The following is a 21,391-nucleotide window of genomic DNA, read 5'->3' as shown; positions in this document are numbered from 1 at the left end:
TAAGAGAACAGCGCCTTCGATTGGCCACACAGTCAGGTAAAACTCTTAAACGGGCAAAATTACAAAATTAATATCATCAACTATGTATTCAAACATTGACTTTATTCAATTATCTAAGTTCGGTGTACAGAAAAAAGGGAAGTTGGTTTTTTTGGGGTTTTTTGTTTTTGTTTTTTTTTCGTTTGTAGGTATCTGAACTAGTCCTACATTGAACATATTAAACGGATCTATCATACAATGTTAATTGGTGAACAATTATTACATGTGACGGAACGAATAATAAAATATAAAAAATTTCCATGAAAATGTCAATAAGTATTGATTCAGTGATTGTCAATGTTTGTTTTCGACAGTCAAGTAGGCCTATTTACAGCTAAAATGATGTAGGCTTGGTGTTTCACTCATGCAACATGACATTTATTACACACCCTCAGACAACTTCAAATGCAAAATAAACTATTACATAGGTGCCGTGCACAGCCTGGGGGTGTAGAAGTAGTCATGTTGAAATACTGATTGTCAGTTAGAAAATAAACAATTGCAGCCATTAAAATCATCAAGTCCAAGTGTAATGTTTTCATTAAAAGCCTGTTTTTACTGCAATGTGGAAGAATAGCAATGCTTATCAGTGTTCAATGTGATTGGGCAAAGGATCCTGCTGTGTTTGTTGTGTCTCTGTTACATGTATTGTTAGTCTGGAGTCCGATATGTCTATCTTTGTATCAAAAACGTAAAGTCCCATGAGTGAAACACCAAGCCTAGCTGTATATTATAATATATTAGTAAAGTCTGGAGGGTGACGAACTTTCAGATTTCAACTTTTCCCGAAGTAACTCCTCACGTTTACTGTCACGTTGGAATCATAGTCATGAATATACTGTATGTATGTTCTCTTTAGGGAAAAGAGTGTGAAATGCTGAAAGCAATTGAGTCTACAATCATATTGGAAGAACTTCCGAAGTGGCCGAGAGCTCATTTGTAAGGGCCTATCAGAATATTAGAATATTCCATGAAACAACTATAAAACACAATTTATCGAAGCTATAGCCTAGAAGTGAGTCGGAAAAAATGGAATGTATTCAAACTAATGCAACCGACTATTTTTTTCATCAAAAGGAATGCAGAGCTTTGCCAAAAAGAGAGACAGAGACAGAATAGAATAGAATAGAATAGAATAGAATAGAATAGAATAGAATAGAATAGAATAGAATAGAATAGAATAGAATAGAATAGAATAGATTAGAATATTTTCAATTCAATTCTTTATTTACTTTGAGCAATTTCTGCTCATCAGTTACAGAACTAGAAAAACAAAAATCGTCACAAAGAAAACGAATAGAATATAATGGAATAGAATATAATGGAATAGAATGGAATAAAAAGAAATAGAATGGAAAAGAATGGAATAGAATGGAATAGGACAAACGGGTAGGTTGATCATCAACATTAGAGTGACAGTATAGACTCATGAGTACCGTAGGTAATATTCTTAGCTTGCTCAGTTACATGTCGGATCCTAGCACGCCATCTACGACCAATATATATATACTCTTTGTTTTTCTATTGCCCTATGTTTACATTAATTTGCTGCATGTATCATCGTGACAACAATTCAATGGATTTCCCCGGGAAAGTTAACCTGCCACTGAGGTAACCATTCCCATCGATATGATATGGATGAATCGATATCTGATAAGCTTCTCTGGTAGATATTTGGTGGTATGCATGATTATCAAAACAAGTACTAATGTATGTTTTGATAGGTAAATACATAGCAGGCCACTGAGGTAATGTATGTGTTTTTTAATAACGATATTCCGTATCACATTCATTGAAATACTGATATGATAACGGCAAGCAATTTAATAAGAACATGTAAAATTTATACTTATTGTGAGTCACGTGATCTATTAATTCATATATCTGCATGGGACCGGAGGGGGGGGGGGGTTATTTTGTTACTTTTGTTAAAGTTGTCTTTAACTGAGGAGGATTAACATGGCTTTGGTCATATGTGTAGGTTTGGAGACACCCCCCCCCCCCCACAGTCAGTTAGGAAGCTCACCGTTGATCGATATCAACACTTCAGTATTCGCCACGTAGCTTTACCCGGTACGCACTGAGGCCTTCGGTGAGAGAGCTTCACGGTCGACGATTGATTCTTAATTTTCCGATATATCGAACACATATAAAAGTGAGACTACATCACTGAGGTATGTATATATGTCTATTCAATCTGTACGTCATTGTTTGTAGCATACAAGTGTCGACACATGACGAGTGTGACATTGCCGGGCGACGCATGCGATTTGACCTACATGTAACAAAGCACTATTCTACACACATAAACATGGTCCAACCTAATGGTTGACATATTTCAGTGTGAATGGCTTACTTACATGTATGTACTGTAGGTGTAGCTATAGCACGGTTATAAGTCAGCTGTCGTGATGAATAACTTCTAGATTGTCAATCCTATTAAATGTATGCATAGGTAGTATATAACTCATTATCTCCCGATAATAACAATTACCTGAGAATTTTAAAGGCCAGGTATTCGGTGCCAGGTTCTCACATAGTGTCTGTCATCTTATCTGGGAAGATCTATGTACATGACCCTGTCCTAGGTATGTGAATCTTACAGGCGTGTGAAAGGTTCCTGTTAACAATGTTTTGACTTGAATAATAATAAATAATAATCTAATTTCTTTAAAAAGTGCACTACACTGCATCTCATCAGTCCTCTTTACAACACTCAAACCAGGTTTAAACAATACCTTGCAATGTAAGGGCAATTCCATTCTTACACAAAGTGATTGCTGGAATGCAACAGAACATATGCAATTAGTTATATTGAACTATGTACCAAATTATATTGAATTTTAGGTAAGTAATTTGAAGATATAGCCCAATTATTGAAAATCATTAATTATGCAAATGAGTCATTAAAACTAAAACTACATTATCAAGCTTTATATGGTGCATGAACTTTGTTACCATCAATATATATACAAAATTATATTAAATTTGAAGGGGACATTTTTAAGAAATAGCCTAATTACTGAGATTCATTAATTATGCAAATGACACCTTAAATCTAAGTGTTACATCAGTAAGCCTTATGAGACATGTGCACCCTGGTATCATTAATATACATGCCAAATTATATGGAACTTGAAGCTTACACTCTTTATGTATAGCCTAATTACTGTAAATAATCAATTATGCAAATGAATAATTAAAACTAAAAGATACATAAAGAAGCTTTTCAGGACATGTGCCCTTTCTTATGTTTGAACATAGATAATGGAGGGGAGAAGCATGTGCCAAATTATACTGAATTTCGCATTCATAGGTTATAGCCTAATAACTGAAAATCATTAGTTATGCAAATGAGTCATCAAAAACTACAAGGTATATACTTTATATGACACATGCACTTTGTTATCATCAATGTATGTATTAAATTATATTGAACTTGAAGAGTGCATTCTTAAGATATAGCCTAATTAACGAAAACCGTTAATTATGTAAATAGCCTATCAATATTCAAGGGATGTTGACCAAAACCTTATCAGTTCTTGCCATTACCCTGCAGAACACGTGCACCACATTTTGTTTGAATTGAGCTGCCCGTTTTTGTGAAAATGGTGACAAACAGACAGACAGACAGACAAACAAACACACAGACAGACAGACAGACAGACAGACAGACAGACAGACAGACAGACAGACAGAGACCTTTCACCCCCTTTCCTTATGGAAGATAAAAAGGAAGAAAAATAGATAAAATGACATCAATTTACGTTATAAAAAATGAAAAATAAAACTATTACATTTCAAAGTACGTAAGCATACAACATTTCCCCTACCTCTGTGTAAAGAACAGTCATGTGTAGAGGGTAAATTATTGATACATTTGTAGAAGCAGGATTCATGTGATGTTTTCCTTAGGAAACATATTAGTAACAATACGTGTCCCTGTGGTTTCAACTTGCAGACAACATCATTATTAAACGTGCGTGTATCTGTGATTGTTCAACAACCCAAAATGTCAACCATTAACATATTACGCCGATCCAGTCTTTTCCTTCACCGACCAGGCTATCGATGTCTAGCAAGTACAAAACAGAATGTCAATGACACACCGAGCCAAGAGAGAACCATTGAAGAAGTTAAACCGTACGATGCAATACCAGGTCCTCCTGGTGGTATAACAGGATTTGTGCTTGGAGTGTACCAAGCCTTGGTGAAGGGCGGAATGCGAAAGCCCTGGAAGATGATGGAGGAACTCCGGGATCAGTACGGGCCAATAACAAAATCTTGGTTTGCAGCGAACGTAACTGTTGGACTGTACGACCCGAAGGATGTGGCTCAGGTTCTCCGTCACGAAGGGAAATATCCACGACGTTTGGAATTTATACCGTGGGTAGCCTACAGGGAACACCGTGGTCGATCGAAAGGAGTGTTATTGATGTAAGTTCATGCATTTGTACTGGTAACGTTACATAGTTATTTATTAGAAGAAAAATGTCTTGGTTTATTTTCATATCTGTAGACTACACCCCAGGTTGTATGGAGACGTGGTATACTGACGAAAAACGTTTGGGCAAGTGTTGAAACGAACATCGACCTCTAGATCTTATCATATTTATTATGACCTTAACCTTTGAATTATATTATACTGGTTGGCCCTGTCGACTTTGTACGCTTATCGCTCTATGCACATATAAATTCATATTGCATATCATTAATTATAAATAGAAACAGTTACAGAGACAGGCATACAGACAGACAGACAGACATACAGACAGACAGACAGACAGACGGACGGACGGACGGACGGACGGACGGACGAACGGACGGACGGACGGACGGACGGACGGACGGACGGACGGACGGACGGACGGACGGACAGACAGACAGACAGACAGACAGACAGACAGACAGACAGACAGACAGACAGACAGACAGACAGACAGACAGACTGTGTGTGTGACTGACTGGCTAACTGACTGACTGACTGACTGACTGACTGACTGTATGAATGATTGATTGATTGGTATACAGACAAGCAACTGGAAGGGGCTCGTAACTTACCTCACTTCTCTTCACACTCCGTTATTAATATCTTCTGTTATCTGAAAAACATGTCACAAAGTTATGTGACACATCCGTTTCTAACTTTAAAATACTTCTCAACTCATATCATGATTGTTGTTGTTATTCCTTCACGGTGGGTGCTACTACTATAATAGTGATGGGGCTGCGTGGCACAGAAACCGTTCAGCATTAAGTAAACGTATGTTACGACCCAAAGTAGTAGCGGGGTATGAAGGCACTGTTAACAGCGTCGTTACTGATCTAGTGGGCAGACTCAAACGTAAAACCGAGGCTGGGGATGATTTTGTGGTCGAAGATCTGGAGAATGATTTGTTTAAATATGCAATGGATGGTAAGACATTTAATAAGGTGTAAATATATGTACAATCATAGGTGGTTTTTATAAATGGTAATACATCATATTTATATTGAAGCGATATCAAGTAGTTTTTGTTTTAAAAAAAGTTTTCAGACGAAACGCTTGTCGCCATTTAAGTAGTTCTCTTACTGTGAGATGGTTTTGTAAGAGTTATATTTGAAGCAAATTTTATCATACAGTGGTCACTCTTCGTATACATAAACTTGTTGTCAAGGTTACCGATGTGTTCAAAATGACAAACCAACTTAATAATACTATTTAGGTTATCATATATTATTCCAAAATAATTAATCTGGACGTTTAGTCGTGGAAAACACGACACATAAGGGGCCGTGTCAATACGAGTCGAAGACGAGTTGTATAATAACTTGAAGAGTGACTTCATCTTTGTTTTCAGCTGCTGGTAGCGTCTTGTTCGACCAAAGACTCAATCTCCTTGACGACAGACTTCATCCCGAGGCTGAAGCTTTCATAAGATCTGTACACGCCATCTTTGAGGAGTTCATGCCCCTTATGATGTTTCCGATAAAGTATCAGAAAATGCTGAACACCAAACATTGGAGAAGGCATACCGAGGCTTGGGACATCATATTTGATCACGGTAAGAATGCAGGCCTTTGTTTTACATATAAACTCATCAGCTAGACGGTGACACCTAATATGGAAGGAAGGAAGGATCAACACGGTATTATGTGTATTTTCATTTTCTCACGTATATTTTTAGTAATCCTGTGTTTCTTTATTTGAATGTTTTGTTTCTGTTTCGTAAACATTGGTTTCTGGGCTCTGCATTTATTATACAGCCGAGAAGTTAATCGATGAAAAAATGATGAAGATATCTGAAAGATTGAAAAATGAAGACGTAACCGAAGATGAAGCTGACTTCCTTACATACTTGGTGTTACAAGGAAAAATTACTACAGAAGAGATATATGCCAATACAACAGAGTTATTAGCAGCTGCCGTGGACACGGTACACGTAGATTTATGGTTATATTCGTTTTTACCTTCCGTAAGGAAGGGTATGTATTAGGGGTGAAAAGTGTGTGTGTGTGTGTGTGTGTGTGTGTGTGTGTGTGTGTGTGTCTCCATTTTCTAAAAAATAGCTTGATCAATTCAAACGAAATTTGGTAGACGTGTTTCGTAAGGGAATGGCAAGAACTGATTAGGTTTTGGTAAACAACCATGAATATGAATGAGCAATTTGTGTAATTAATTGTTTTTGGTAATAAGGGTATATCTCAAGATTGCATGCTTCAAATTCAATTTGGTACATATATTTGCGATACCAAAGCCCATCTGTCCTGAAAATAGTATTGATATAGCTTTCAGTTTGAAGAAGATATTGTCATTTATCGGTAATTAGACATGTGGTTCGACGTCTTGTTACAATACTAGAAAAATACCATGTTATACAGTGTTTGATCATGTGTGTTTAAAAGTATACCTGTATTATCAGTGCTCTATCTCTGTAAATTTTCCTTTCATAAATTTTGTTTATGTTCATTGAAAGCAATGCTTGTGTGTGTTATATTACCCAGTGGATGGCATAGGCAGTGTTTTCTATACCAAAAGGCCGTCTTTCTCCATGATTATATCCTCTCATAGTTATGAACTTGATGTGATACTTACATTGCTTTCACTATTGCATGCACAGACCTCAAACACCACACTGTGGAGTATGTACGAATTGGCAAACAATCCAGAGATTCAACAGAGACTGCTTGAAGAAATCGAAAGCGTGGTACCACCAGGTGTGACTCCTAACCCGTCACATTTAAATCAGATGCCATACCTGAAAAGTGTTGTCAAAGAAACACTACGGTAAACATATGACGTATTTACAACAGTATTAGACAACGAATTGAGGGGGTATAGATGTAGAATGTCACACTAAGATGTTGCCTAGGAAACACATTTTTTTTCTGATATATTTACAAGAGAGATGGGGGCAGAGAGGTGCACAGGTTTTGAATATGAGCCATGCTAAGATATAAGGAAGCACTCAAGTTAAACATCACTTCATGATGTATGCAAAAGTTGATGGGTACTGGTAAACAATGTAGCTGAATTTTATATTTTCATACATGAATTTTATTACGTAACTAGAAATGTATTATGGTCATTGCCATGGTAACACATAACAAACATATGACTCCTGAGGGAAAACTAGAGTATTTGGCAATCTGTCGATTGTTATCAGACTACCAATGATTTCTTTAACTGATTACTCCTAGTTGGCTAAGTTGTAGCGTCTTGAACTTGGAGAGATTTTGATGATATGTCTTTCATTTATCAAGGTTGTATCCAGCAGGACTGGGAATCGCTCGACGATTAGATCATGACATTGTAATAAGGGGATACAATATCCCAGCAGGGGTAAGTGTTGATAAAATTGCCCTTTGTACAACGCAAACCGGAAATGGAAATATAGCGCCCTCTACAGGTGTGCATGGGGGGGATAACACACTATGGTATACCAAACAGTGTATCTCCTTTGCAAGTTGATGTTAAAGTAAATGGATAGGAACGCAGGTCTACCCATCAATATTACATTATTACGTTCCACGTCTTTGCTTTCCATTGTCCATGTTTGTCACAGAATGCAAAACATGGTCATTTGTGACATTTTCTCCACTTCACGTGATGTCTCGTTTTATTTACACAGACTCAATGTTGGAGACTCATGTCTTGTGACCCCATCATGACTCCTCATATATAAGGGACGGCAAGTGCAGAAGCCCCCGATTTTTATAGGAGATTGCTGCCATCCACAATTTAATATAACATTATATTTGAGTCCACAACAATGTATGTTAACGACTGTGCTGCTGTCAGACTATAGGGACATATTATTGCCAATATATCTAATTAGCCATTTTTAATTAATTACATGAAATATATGTATACCCCAACTTGTTTGATTTGTATTTCAAAAGTACCCTTAACTTCATTTATGCACTCTTAACTTCATTTACGGAAACCAGAGATATTATTTCTTCCGTGAAACTATCTCTTCGACACTACCGTAAAAGAGGCTGTGGTTTACAATGGTGCATCACTTTTTTTTCATTTCAGGAAGTTATCAGTTGTCAGGTGGTTACTATGTGTCGTGACCCTAGTATCTTTGAAGATCCTATGACATTCAAACCAGAAAGGTGGTTTGCGCTTCGAGAGGATAGTGACTCTGTACATGCCTTCGCTGCATTGGTATTTGGCTTTGGTCCACGAATGTGTCTAGGTTTGTTCCATTTTTATTCTATAATTCTATAATCAGGCAATTATACAACTTAACTTTTAAAAAAACATAATGTGTTTGCTTCCTTGGTTTCTTTTTTTAGCAGTCTGAGGTTGTTCTAAGCAAGAATAATGTGTGACAAAGACATAGTTACTGTAACTTATCAAAGTACAAACACTATGTACAGGAGCTGGGATATCTACACTGTCTGATATCCAATCTGATATAATAAACACAGTTGCAATGTTATATTGTGTTCTAGTTGCTAATTTAACATCAAATAACATGAGTGAAGTGAGTGAGGGAGTGAGTGAGTGAGTGTCGTATTATCTGTGTAGTGAAGGCCAGCCTTGGTCTTATCAACAATTTGATTAAAAGGTAGTTTCAGCACAGCTCGAGATCAGGCTAAGATATACAGTTGGCGAAGATTTTTGTAACACTGAGTACGGCTGTTACTTGCTACGGCCATTATAACTTCCATAGATATAAACCAAACCGAAGAAAGCACCCCATGAACCTTCATCAAAGGCACCCACTGTTGTTTTTATAAGTACAATTTTAAATATCAAATGTTTTTTCACTACTTCTGAAATCTATCGACATGTACACCACATGTGTAACTAAATTTTGACATTATTTTGATAGGTCGTCGCTTGGCAGAGCTGGAGATGCACTTACTGCTCGCCAGGGTAAGTATTGATATTTATAAATACGTTGTAAGGAGTCTTTTCCTGTGCAGGACTGGTGCAGCCAACGAATCTATTTTCTGAATTCTTTTGGAAAAGCGAAACAAATGTTAACAGACTAAGTTGATATTTAGTTTTATGTCCAATAACCACGTACAAAAACTCATATTTGACCATGTCTTTCCACTGGCCGGGTAAATCTTGATCAGAGGATGGGTAAATGTGGTGATTATGAAGCGAAGTTCCACCTTTGACTTAAACTTGTCCACACAGTGGAAATTAAAAAAAAAATTCACATTGAAATACTGGCTATTTTCCCCCTCCCATTGATAAAATAGTGGACGAACAGATCTTTGCCCGAACCGCTTTGTTGACTGCACCTGACTTTGTTTTGGTGTGATATTTACTTTCTATGTTAGCGAACCTTCGATATTCCAATGAGTATTCAGTCTAGCCACAAAGAGGTATAATGTTACAGGTATCTGTCTTCTGAAGTGATGCGTTTACCCATAGACCCATGGTTTACATTACCGCAAAGGGGTCTATAGGAACTTTACGACAATATTTTACTTTGAAGTGATGTTTTTAATTTACCACTGCACGTAGTTAATTCACAGCTCTACAGAGTACAATTTCTTATAGTGATCCTGGGAATAGATGGTGACCAATTAGGTTCTTGCTGCCGTACGCGGGATACCATCATGCCAAAGGAATATTTCTCGATTGTGTTTGATTTTAATAGCAAAGAATATTACCCGAGATGCATGTGCTTTAAGTTGATCGTTTGTCAGAATACATTTTCATCTTTATTTTCCTCAGATTTGTCGGACCTTCAAGTTGGAAAATACCAAAACAGTTGAACCTGTGCTGACGTCACTGATCACACCAAGTGAGCCTACCCGGATTAAGTTTACACCCAGGAATTAAAATATTTACTTACAAAGTACATGTTATGATATTTTACAGAAAACAAAATGACAAACTGATGGTGATGTACAAGAACTATATAAATTCGCTTAGTTTTATTTACAAGTACATTAGTAAATGTGCTTAAGATAAAAACCGCAGAGTGAGATAATATGAATGTCTACTGAGATCAGTACATTGTTCATGATGACTGCGAATAACATTATGGGAAGAACTCATACTTGTTTCCATTGAAATCAGACAGTAATCACTGTCTGTATTACATAATTCACTATACCATACATGATCGCAAGTCAACAACAAATCATCAAAACATTACTAGTTTACAATACATGTATGGTTTCTTTCACTTGAAAATAAATGTCCTATTTTTCTGTAGATTTCTTGTATAGTTTTTGCAAAACTTGTTGCAATATCAAATTTATATTGAAAGTTCATAATTATATATATAAATATATATATATATCCAGTTTATGTTAAGGTTGTTAATTGTTCAGCGAACGTGTGTGTATTTTTAAAAGTGTAAGCTTACAAAAAGGAAGCAGTGTGTGATTGCAACTTTAATTTATCAGTTTTTACACAAGTGCCAGCCACGTCGGTGAGTTGAACTATGACCTTCTCATCCGATACAGGTCGAGGTCGCCTTCATTGTACCTGTATTTACAGTGACGTGTTGCATCAAACTGTTTATATTAACCAGGCAATAAATTCATATATATGCCTATGTGTAAAGTTTTGTAGTCGTATGATTATTAATTGGCGCTGGATTTATTTTAGCTTAATGCGCGTAAAGGCTAGTCTAGTTAGTGCTAGGTCGAGAGCCAATCACGTTGGCATCCAGATTACGCGAATGCTTTTCCCGCGGAAATATGTCCAACTAGTGTACTTTACAAGTTTTTATCTATTTTACTAAGTTTTTGACTGGGGGTATTTTCCGATTCGGCAGAATGGATTACAAAAATATTAGCGATGATTTGTGTTCGCGTGACAGTTTTATGTGAAAGTTTTCTAATTCGTCACTATCATCAATGATCCCTCTACCGTACCCATACACGAATTGTAGAATTCATTTAGGGGGCCCAGGCAGGCATACATACATACATACATACATACATACGAGACTGCAAATCAACAAGATATTCATTAGCAGGGCAATGACGTCACCTTCATTTTAGATAAAATAAAAGAGACCCATTGATCCAAAAATCTGAAATATGTTAAGTTTGGAGATTGGTTTTGAGAACTTTTATCTCCATGGAAATTGATCCCTTAATAATAGTATAATATTTAACATAGTGAAAGGGTATTCCATACCAGTCCACTGAGGTAATTATGTGTTTTAATAACGATATTCCGTATCACATTCATTGAAATACTGATATGATAACTGCAAGCAATTTAATAAGAACATGTACAATTTACACTTATTGTGAGTCACGTGATATATTAAGACATATATCTGCATGGGGCCGGGGGGGGGTTATTTTGTTAAAGTTGTCTTTAACTGAGGAGGATTAACATGGCTTTGGTCATATGTGTAGGTTTTTTTGAGGAGTTTTGAGAAAATTCTAGAAATCCCCCCCCCCCCCCCATTCAGTTAGGAAGCTCACCATTGATCAATATCAACACTTCAGTATTCGTCACGTAGTTTTACCCAGTACGCACTGAGGCCTTCGGTGAGAGAGCTTCACGGTGGACGATTGATTCTTAATTTTCCGATATATCGAACACGTATAAAAGTGAGACTACATCACTGAGGTATGTATATATGTCTGTTCAATCTGTACGTCATTGTTTGTAGCATTTAAGTGTCGACATATGACGAGTGTGACATTGCCGGGTGACGCATGCGATTTGACCTACATGTAACAAAGCACTATTCTACATACATAAACATGGTCCAACCTAATGGTTGACATATTTCAGTATGAATGGCGTACTTTATACATGTATGCACTGTAGGTGTAGCTATAGCACGGTTATAAGTCAGCTGTCGTGATGAATAACATCTAGATTGTCAATCCTATGAAATGTATGCATAGGTAGTATAGAACTCATTATCTCACGATGATAACAATTACCTTAGAATTTTAAAGGCCAGGGATTCGGTGCCAGGTTCTCACATTAGTGTCTGTCATCTTATCTGGGAAGCCATTTTATGAGGATTACATTCATTCGTTCATTTCTGGACTGAATTCTTCTATTAGTACTATACCAGACAATTGTCTTTATGTTAACCCTAATCTAAACAGGGGCTTTAATGCCATGGTAGTGATAGCCTGGCAACCACAGTGCTCATTCTAAGGCATTTCATATTTTGCATCAGTCTGGGTGCCAACATGATATAGTTTCTAATTGTAACGATGCTGTATGGGAACTAAATTAATTTTGCATGTACTGTCAGTGATAGGTTCAGACGGTATGCCAGACTAGACAATTGTGGTTTATGTGACCCATAAACCATGACATGTTAAGGTTTTGTTTTCGTTAAGGTCACGGCCCATTTCTTTGATGAACTAGATATTCACCTAGAGTTCAACGAACTTTTGGACACTAACTTACAGAAAGTTCTAATATTATACAAACAGGGGACCTTGCTACCCCTGTAACCATGATTCACATACCTAGGACAGGGCTGTGCACATAGCTGTACCAACTCATCAGTGGAGCCACGTACATGGGGGCTGTACCAGCTATGTGTAAAGTATCCCTGCAACAGCTCTGGTCAACACACTATACCTAGATTTGACAGATGTGGGAAAAAGCTTGTGTACGTGGATGTTATAAAACCTATGCTGCATTGTTACTTTTAACATCCATGTTACATTGATGTTGGCATACCCGTTACACATCTGTTAAATCTAGGTATGTTTACACATAGTGTGTTGGCCAAAGCTATTGCAGGGATATTGTACACATAGTTGGTACATCCCCCTTGGCTCCACTGAGCTGGTACATGTAAAATCTATATGTACACAGCTCTGTCCTAGGTATGTGAATCTTACAGGGGTGTGCAAGGTTTCCTGAGAATTTTAAAGGCCAGGTATTCGGTGCCAGGTTCTCACATTAGTGTCTGTCATCTTATCTGGGAAGATCTATGTACATGACCCTGTCCTAGGTATGTGAATCTTACAGGCGTGTGCAAGGTTCCCTGTTAACAACGTTTCGACTTGAATAATCATAAATAATAATTTAATTTCTATAAAAGGTGCACTACACTGCATCTCATCAGAGCTCTTTACAAAACTCAAACTAGGTTTAAACTGAATGGCTCCAGGGCCGTAAGAGCAAAGATTTCCGTTCTTACACAAAATGATTTTTGGAATGCAACAGAAAATATGCGATTAGATATGTTTGAAGTATGAACCAAATTCTATTGAATTTTATGTAAGCATTTTGAAGATATAGCCTAATTATTGAAAATCTTTAATTATGCAAATGAGTCATTAAAACTAAAAACTACATTATCAAACTTTATGTGGTGCATGAACTTTGTTACCATCAATATATATATCAAATTATATCAAATTTGAAGAGGACATTTTTAAGAAATAGCCTAATTACTGAGATTCATTAATTATGCAAATGACACCTTAAATCTAAGTGTTACATCAGTAAGCCTTATGAGACATGTGCGCCCTGGTATCATTAATGTACATACCAAATCACATGTGCGCCCTGGTATCATTAATGTACATACCAAATCACATGTGCGCCCTGGTATCATTAATGTACATACCAAATTATATGGCATTTGAAGTTTACACTCGTTATGTATAGCCTAATTACACTAGATAATTAATTGTGCAAATGAATAATTAAAACTAAAAAATATATTAACAACCTTCTCAGGACATGTGCCCTTTTTAATGTTTGACGCGAGTGCCAAATTATACTGAATTGGAAGTGCGCATTCATAAGTTATAGCCTAATGACTGAAAACCATTAGTTATGCAAATGAATCATCAAAAACTACAAGGTATAATTTATATGACACATGCACTTTGTTATCATCAATGTATGTATCAAATTATATTGAACTTGAAGAGTGCATTCTTAAGATATAGCCTAATTAATGAAAACCAGTAATTATGTAAATAGCCTATTAATATTCAAGTAATGTTTACCAAAACCTAATATAACCAGTTCTTGCCATTAACCTGCAGAACATGTGCACCAAATTTCATTTGAATTGAGCCGTTCATTTTGAGAAAATGATGATAGAGACAGACAGACAGACAGACAGACAAACACACAGACATTATATACCCTTCCTTACGGAAGATAAAAAGGAAGAAAATGGATAAAATGACATCAAATATCAATATATGTGATAAAAAATGAAAAATAAAACTGTTACATTACAAAGTACTTAAGCATACAACATTTCCCCTACCTCTGTGGAAAGAACACTCTTGCATAGAGGGTAAATATTTGATACATTTGTAGTAGCAGGATTCGTGTGATGTTTTCCTCAGGAAACAACTGTTGCAACATATTGGCAACAGTACGCTCCCTGTGGTTTCAACAGCAGACAACATCATTATTAAACGTGCGTGTATCTGTGATTGTTCAACAGCCCAAAATGTCAACCATTAACATATTACGCCGATCCAGTCTTTTCCTTCACCGACCAGGCTATCGATGTCTAGCGAGTACAAAACAGAATGTCAATGACACACCGAGCCAAGAGAGAACCATTGAAGAAGTTAAACCGTACGATGCAATACCAGGTCCGCCCGGTGGTATACCTGGATTTGTGCTTGGAGTGTACCAAGCCGTGCTGAAGGGCGGAATGCGAAAGCCCTGGAAGATGCTGGAGGAACTCCGGGATCAGTACGGGCCAATAACAAAATCTGGGTTTGGAGCGTTCCTAACTGTTGGACTGTACGACCCAAAGGATGTGGCTCAGGTTCTCCGTCACGAAGGGAAATATCCACGACGTTTGGAATTTATACCGTGGGTAGCCTACAGGGAACATCGTGGTCGATCGAAAGGAGTGTTATTGATGTAAGTTCATGCATTTGTGCTGGTGACGTTACATAGTTATTTATTAGAAGAAAAATGTCTTGGTTTATTTTCATATCTGTAGACTACACCCCAGGTTGTATGGAGACGTGGTATACTGACGAAAAACGTTTGGGCAAGCGCTGAAACGAACATCGACCTCTATACTATATCTGTCAGTGATAATATTATTATGACCTTAACCTTTGAATTATATTATACTGGTTGACCCTGTCGACTTTGTACGCCTATCGCTCTATACACATATACATGTATATTGCATATAATTAATTATATATATAGACACAGTGACAGAGACAGACAGACAGACAGACAGACAGACAGACAGACAGACTCTGTGTATGTGTGTGTGTGTGTGTGTGTGTGTGTGTGTGTGTGTGTGTGACTGACTGACTGACTGACTGGCTGACTGACTGACTGGCTGGCTGGCTGGCTGATTGACTGACTGACTGACTGACAGACTGACTGACTGACTGACTGAATGAATGAATGAATGAATGAATGAATGAATGAATGAATGACTGACTGACTGATTGGTAGATAGACAGGCAACTGGAAGGGGCTCGTAACTTACCTCACTTCTCTTCACACTCCGTTATTAAAATCTTCTGTTGTCTGGAAAATACGTCACAAAGTTATGTGTCACATCCGTTTCTAGCTTTAAAATACTTCTCAGCTCATATCATGACTGTTATTGTTATTCCTACACGGTGGGTGCTACCACTATGATAGTGATGGGGCTGAGTGGCACAGAAATCGTTCAGCATTAAGTAAACGTATGTTACGACCCAAAGTAGTAGCGGGGTATGAAGGCACTGTTAACAGCGTCGTTACTGATCTGGTGGACAGACTCAAACGTAAAACCGAGGCTAGGGATGATTTTGTGATCGAAGATCTGGAGAATGATTTGTTTAAATATGCAATGGATGGTAAGATATTTATTAAGGTCCATATATATGTACAATCATATAGACCCCACATTATGGTATAAAGTACATTTTCTTGTGTACTTCTCGAAGGCAAAATAAGTTTTTAAAAATGGTAATACATCATATGTATATTGGAGCGATATCAAGTAGTTTTTGTTAAAAAAATAAGATTTCAGACTAAAAGCTTGTCGCCATTTAAGTAGTTCTCTCTCTGTGTGAGATGGTTTTGTTAGAGTTATATTTGAAGCAACTGTTACCATACAGTGGTCACTCATCGTATACATAAACTTGTTGTCATGGTTACAGGTGTGTTCAAAATGACAAACCCATTTAATGATACTATTTCAGGTAATCGGATACCAATCCCAAATATTTGTCTCGACGTTTAGTCGAAGAAAACACGACACATAAGTGGCCTTGTCAGTACGAGTCGAAGACGAGTTGCATAATAAATATTACTAAATACTGTTCATCTTTGTTTACAGCTGCTGGTAGCGTCTTGTTCGACCAAAGACTCAATCTCCTTGACGACAGACTTCACCCAGAGGCTGAAGCTTTCATCAGATCTGTACACGTGATCTTTGAGGAGTTCATGTACCTTATGATGTTTCCAATAAAGTATCATAAAATGTTCAACACTAAACATTGGAGAAGGCATAATGAGGCTTGGGACATCATATTTGATCACGGTAAGAATGCAGGCCTTTGTTTTACATATAAACTCATCAGCTAGACGGTGACACCTAATATGGAAGGAAGGAAGGATCAACACGATATTATGTGTATTTTCATTTTCTCACGTATATTTTTAGTAATCCTGTGTTTCTTCATTTGAATGTTTTGTTTCTGTTTCGTAAACATTGGTATCTGGGCTCTGCATTTATTATACAGCCGAGAAGTTAATTGATGAAAAAATGACGAAGATATCTGAAAGATTGAAAAATGAAGACGTAACCGAAGATGAGGCTGACTTTCTTACGTACTTGGTGTTACAAGGAAAAATTAACACAGAGGAGATATATGCCAATACAACAGAGTTATTAGCGGCTGCCGTGGACACGGTACACTTAGATTTATGGTTCTATTTGTTTTTTTCCTTCCGTAAAGAAGGATATGTATTAGGGGTGAAATGTATGTGTGTGTGTGTGTGTGTGTCTGTCTGTCTGTCTGTCTGTCTGTCTGTCTGTGTCTGTCTGTCTGTGTGTGTCTGTATCACCATTTTCTAAAAAACGGCTTGATTAATTCGAAAGAAATTTGGTAGACGTGTTTCGTAGGGTAATGGCAAGAAATGAGTAGGTTTTGGTAAGCATTCCATGAATATCACACATTGGTCAACCCCTCTCCAGAGTCTATACCTAATCTGGAATATCGTTAACACGTCTGTCATACTGTCACTCGTTATATGTTTACTAGTAGCTTATGAACATAACCAAGCGTAAACTAGACTGTGTAATAAGCTCTTGTAATGATATATTACTACTGTAACACTAAATTCTTGTATAATTAGAACTTGGAAGGTTGTTACAAATTACTTGGTTGACCCTCAAACCACTTATAGTTCTATAGTGGTCTGGGGTTAGACAGTTGTACTAGTTTAGTACCAGCGGCGCTGTTTAGCTTGTGCTCCGCACGAGAGGTACTGTTATCATCAGTATTTCTCCATAGCAGATTCGATGTACACAGTCTTGTTACAATACTAGCAAAATACCATGTTATACAGTGTTTGATCATGTGTGTTTAAAAGTATACCTGTATTATCAGCGCACTCTGTAAATTTTCCTTTCACAAATTTTGTTTATGTTCGATGAAAGCAATGCTTGTGTGTGGCATATTACCCAGTGGATGGCATAGGCAGTGTTTTCTATACCAAAAGGCCGTCTTTCGCCATGATCATATCGTCTCATAGATATGAACTTGATGTGATACTTACATTGCTTTCACTATTGCATGCACAGACCTCAAACACCACACTGTGGAGTCTGTACGAATTGGCAAACAATCCAGAGATTCAACAGAGACTATTTGAAGAAATCGAAAGCGTGGTACCACCAGGTGTGACTCCTAACCTGTCACATTTAAATCAGATGCCATACCTGAAAAGCGTTGTCAAGGAAACACTAAGGTAAACGTATGACATCTACAACAGTGATGGACGACGATTTGAGGGGGTAGAGATGTAGAGTGTCTCGCTAAGATGTTGCCTAGGAAACACATTTTTTTTCTGACGTATTTGCAAGAGAGATGGGGGCAGAGAGGTGAAGGCCGGGGCACAGGATTTGAATATGAGCCATGCTAAGATATAAGGAAGCACTCAAGTTACTAGTAAACATCACTTCATGATGTATGCAAAAGTTGATGTATACTGGTAAATAATGTAGCTGAATTTTATATTTTCATACATAAATTTTAATACGTAATGGTCATTGTCATGGTAACATAACAAACATATGACTCCTGAGGGAAAACTATAGTAGTTGGCAATCTGTTGATTGTTATCAGACTAGCAATGATTTCTTTTACTGAGAACTCCTAGTTGTAGCGTCTTTAAATTGGAGAGATTTTGATGATATGTCTTTTATCCAGGTTGTATCCAGCAGCACTGAGTGTAGCTCGACGATTAGATCATGACATTGTAATAAGGGGATACAATATCCCAGCAGGGGTAAGTGTTAATAACAAACAGTGTATCTCCCTTGCAAGTTGATGTTAAAGTAAATAGATGGGAACGCAGATCTACCCATCAATATTATATTATTACGTTCCACGTCTTTGGTTTCCATTGTCCATGTTTGTCACAGAATGCAAGACATGGTCATTTGTGACATTTTCTCCACTTCACGTGATGTCTCGTTTCATTTACACCGATTCAACATTGGTGACTCATGTCTTGTGACACCATCATGACTCATATATGAGGGACATCAACTGCAGAAGTGCCTATGTTTAATTTTTTATAGGAGATTGCTGCCATCCACAATTTAATATAATATTAAATTTGAGTCCACGACAATGTATGTAAACGACCGTGCTGCTGTCAGACTATAGGGACGTTTTATTGCCGATATGTCTAACTGGCCATTTTTAATGAATTGGACGCTAAGGTAAAAAGAGGCTGTGGTATACAATGGTGCATCACTTTTTTTTCATTTCAGGAAGTTATCAGTTGTCAGGTGGTTACTATGTGTCGTGACCCTAGTATCTTTGAGGATCCTATGACGTTTAAACCAGAAAGGTGGTTTGCGCTTCGAGAGGATAGTGACTCCCTACATGCCTTCGCTGCATTGGTATTTGGCTTTGGTCCACGAATGTGTCTAGGTTTGTTCCATTTTTATTCTATAATTCTATAATCAGGCAATTATACAACTTAACCCCCCCCCAAAAAAAAAAAAAGAAAAAAAAAACCAAACCCAAAACAAAACCCCCCCAAAAAACCAAAAACAAAAAACAAAACAAAACATAATGTGTTTGCTTCCTTGGTTTCATTTGTAGCAGTCTGGGCTTGTTGTAAGCAAGAATGTGTGACAAAGACATATTAGTGTAACTTATCAAAGTACAAACACTACATGAGCTGAGACCCTATAACTTTGTTTACTGATAGAACAGTACATATTATACAACAATGATGGACCAACTGTATCTCTTAGCCTGTCTCAAGCTGTGCTACAGCTACCTGGTACTATAGCAGCAAGTTTCTCTATTGATCACAGTGTAATCTTTCACTCCCTGATATTTAATTAATGTACATTTCACCGGTGGTGTTTTTAAGTAGATTCTTCAGGATATTGACACTGTGGGATATCTTATAAACAAAGTTGCAATGTTGTATTGTGTTCGAGTTGCTAATTTAACATCAAATATTGGAGTTGCTAATTTAACGTCTGGGTTAAATGAGTGAGGGAGTGAGTGAGTGTGTGTGTGTTTATTATCTGTGAGTGAATAGCCAGCATTGGTCTTATCAACAATTTGAGAAATGCATGCCATTAAAAGGTAGTTTCAGCACAGCTTGAGACATGCTAAGATATACAGTTGGTCGAACATTTTTGTAACACTGAGTACGGCTGTTACTTGATACGGCCAATATAACTTCCATAGATATAAAACAAACCGATAAAAGCATCTCATGAATTTATCAAAGGCACTCGCTGTTGTTTTTACAAGTACAGTTTTAGATATCAAATGTTTCTTCACTACTTCTGAAAACTATCGAAATGTACACCGCGTGTGTAACTAAATTTTGACAATATTTTGATAGGTCGTCGCTTGGCAGAGCTGGAGATGCACTTACTGCTAGCCAGGGTAAGTATTGATGTTTTTATAAATAATATACGTTGTAAAGAGTGTCTCCCTGTACAGGACTGAACTGTCTGCTGAATGAAGTGATGTGTTTAACTATAGACCCTACACGTGGTTTGCCTTGCCGCAAAGGGTTCTATGGTAACTTTACGATGTGATATTGTTAATTTACCACTTAGTTCATTCATAGCGCTACAGAATCCAATTTATTATAGTGATCCCGGGAGAAGACGGTGACCAATTAGGGTCGTGCTGCTGTTAGCGGGATAAGATCGTGCCAAAGGAATATTTGTCAATTGTGTTTGATTTTAATAGCAAAGAATATTACCCGAGATGCATGTGCTTATAGTTCATCGTTTGTCAGAATACATTTTCATCTTTATTTTCCTCAGATTTGTCGGACCTTCAAGTTGGAAAATACCAAAACAATTGAACCTGTGCTGACGTCACTGATCACACCAAGTGAGCCTACCCGGATTAAGTTTACACCCAGGAATTAAAATATTACTTACAAAGTACATATTATGATATTTTACAGAAAACAAAATGACAAACTGATGGTGATGTACAAGAACTATATAAATTCGCTTAGTTTTATTTACAAGTATATTAGTAAATGTGCTTAAGATAAAAACCGCAGAGTGAGATAATATGAATGTCTACTGAGATCAGTACATAGTTCATGATGACTGCGAAACTTTGATATTTAACATTATGGGAAGAACTCATACTTGTTTCCATTCAAATCAGACAGTAATCATTGTCTGTATTACATAATTCACTATACCATACATGATCGCAAGTCAGC

The 21,391-nt window shown here is 37.1% G+C and overlaps 2 protein-coding genes across 2 annotated transcripts in view; both read left to right on the top strand.

The window, feature by feature from the left end:
* The first annotated feature begins 2,046 nt into the window (after window positions 1–2,046).
* Window positions 2,047–11,026, top strand: LOC144448432 (1,25-dihydroxyvitamin D(3) 24-hydroxylase, mitochondrial-like). The gene is made up of 10 exons (XM_078138679.1): window positions 2,047–2,213; window positions 4,001–4,476; window positions 5,259–5,455; window positions 5,880–6,083; window positions 6,286–6,455; window positions 7,140–7,306; window positions 7,783–7,861; window positions 8,561–8,723; window positions 9,366–9,409; window positions 10,226–11,026. Exons 2-10 carry the CDS (start codon window positions 4,052–4,054, stop codon window positions 10,331–10,333), a joined length of 1,557 nt encoding a protein of 518 aa, XP_077994805.1. The 5' UTR covers window positions 2,047–2,213; window positions 4,001–4,051; the 3' UTR covers window positions 10,334–11,026.
* A 984-nt stretch (window positions 11,027–12,010) lies between these two features.
* The window catches only part of LOC144448502 (1,25-dihydroxyvitamin D(3) 24-hydroxylase, mitochondrial-like), a 9,478-nt gene continuing 97 nt past the window's right edge, over window positions 12,011–21,391 (top strand). Inside the window, exons 1-10 of the mRNA XM_078138764.1 lie at window positions 12,011–12,091; window positions 14,913–15,343; window positions 16,094–16,290; window positions 16,776–16,979; window positions 17,182–17,351; window positions 18,246–18,412; window positions 18,874–18,952; window positions 19,443–19,605; window positions 20,543–20,586; window positions 20,976–21,391. The exon at window positions 20,976–21,391 is cut by the window's right edge and continues 97 nt beyond it. Of these exons, the coding sequence (XP_077994890.1) occupies window positions 14,919–15,343; window positions 16,094–16,290; window positions 16,776–16,979; window positions 17,182–17,351; window positions 18,246–18,412; window positions 18,874–18,952; window positions 19,443–19,605; window positions 20,543–20,586; window positions 20,976–21,083 (1,557 nt within the window). The 5' untranslated portion in view covers window positions 12,011–12,091; window positions 14,913–14,918 and the 3' untranslated portion in view covers window positions 21,084–21,391. The remainder of the gene's footprint in view (window positions 12,092–14,912; window positions 15,344–16,093; window positions 16,291–16,775; window positions 16,980–17,181; window positions 17,352–18,245; window positions 18,413–18,873; window positions 18,953–19,442; window positions 19,606–20,542; window positions 20,587–20,975) is intronic.

Source organism: Glandiceps talaboti, chromosome 17 (assembly GCF_964340395.1).
Source record: "Glandiceps talaboti chromosome 17, keGlaTala1.1, whole genome shotgun sequence".
Lineage (NCBI taxonomy): Eukaryota > Metazoa > Hemichordata > Enteropneusta > Spengelidae > Glandiceps > Glandiceps talaboti.
The sequence above is the reverse complement of the archived record's forward strand: the minus strand, read 5'-3'. Positions and strand labels throughout refer to the sequence as shown.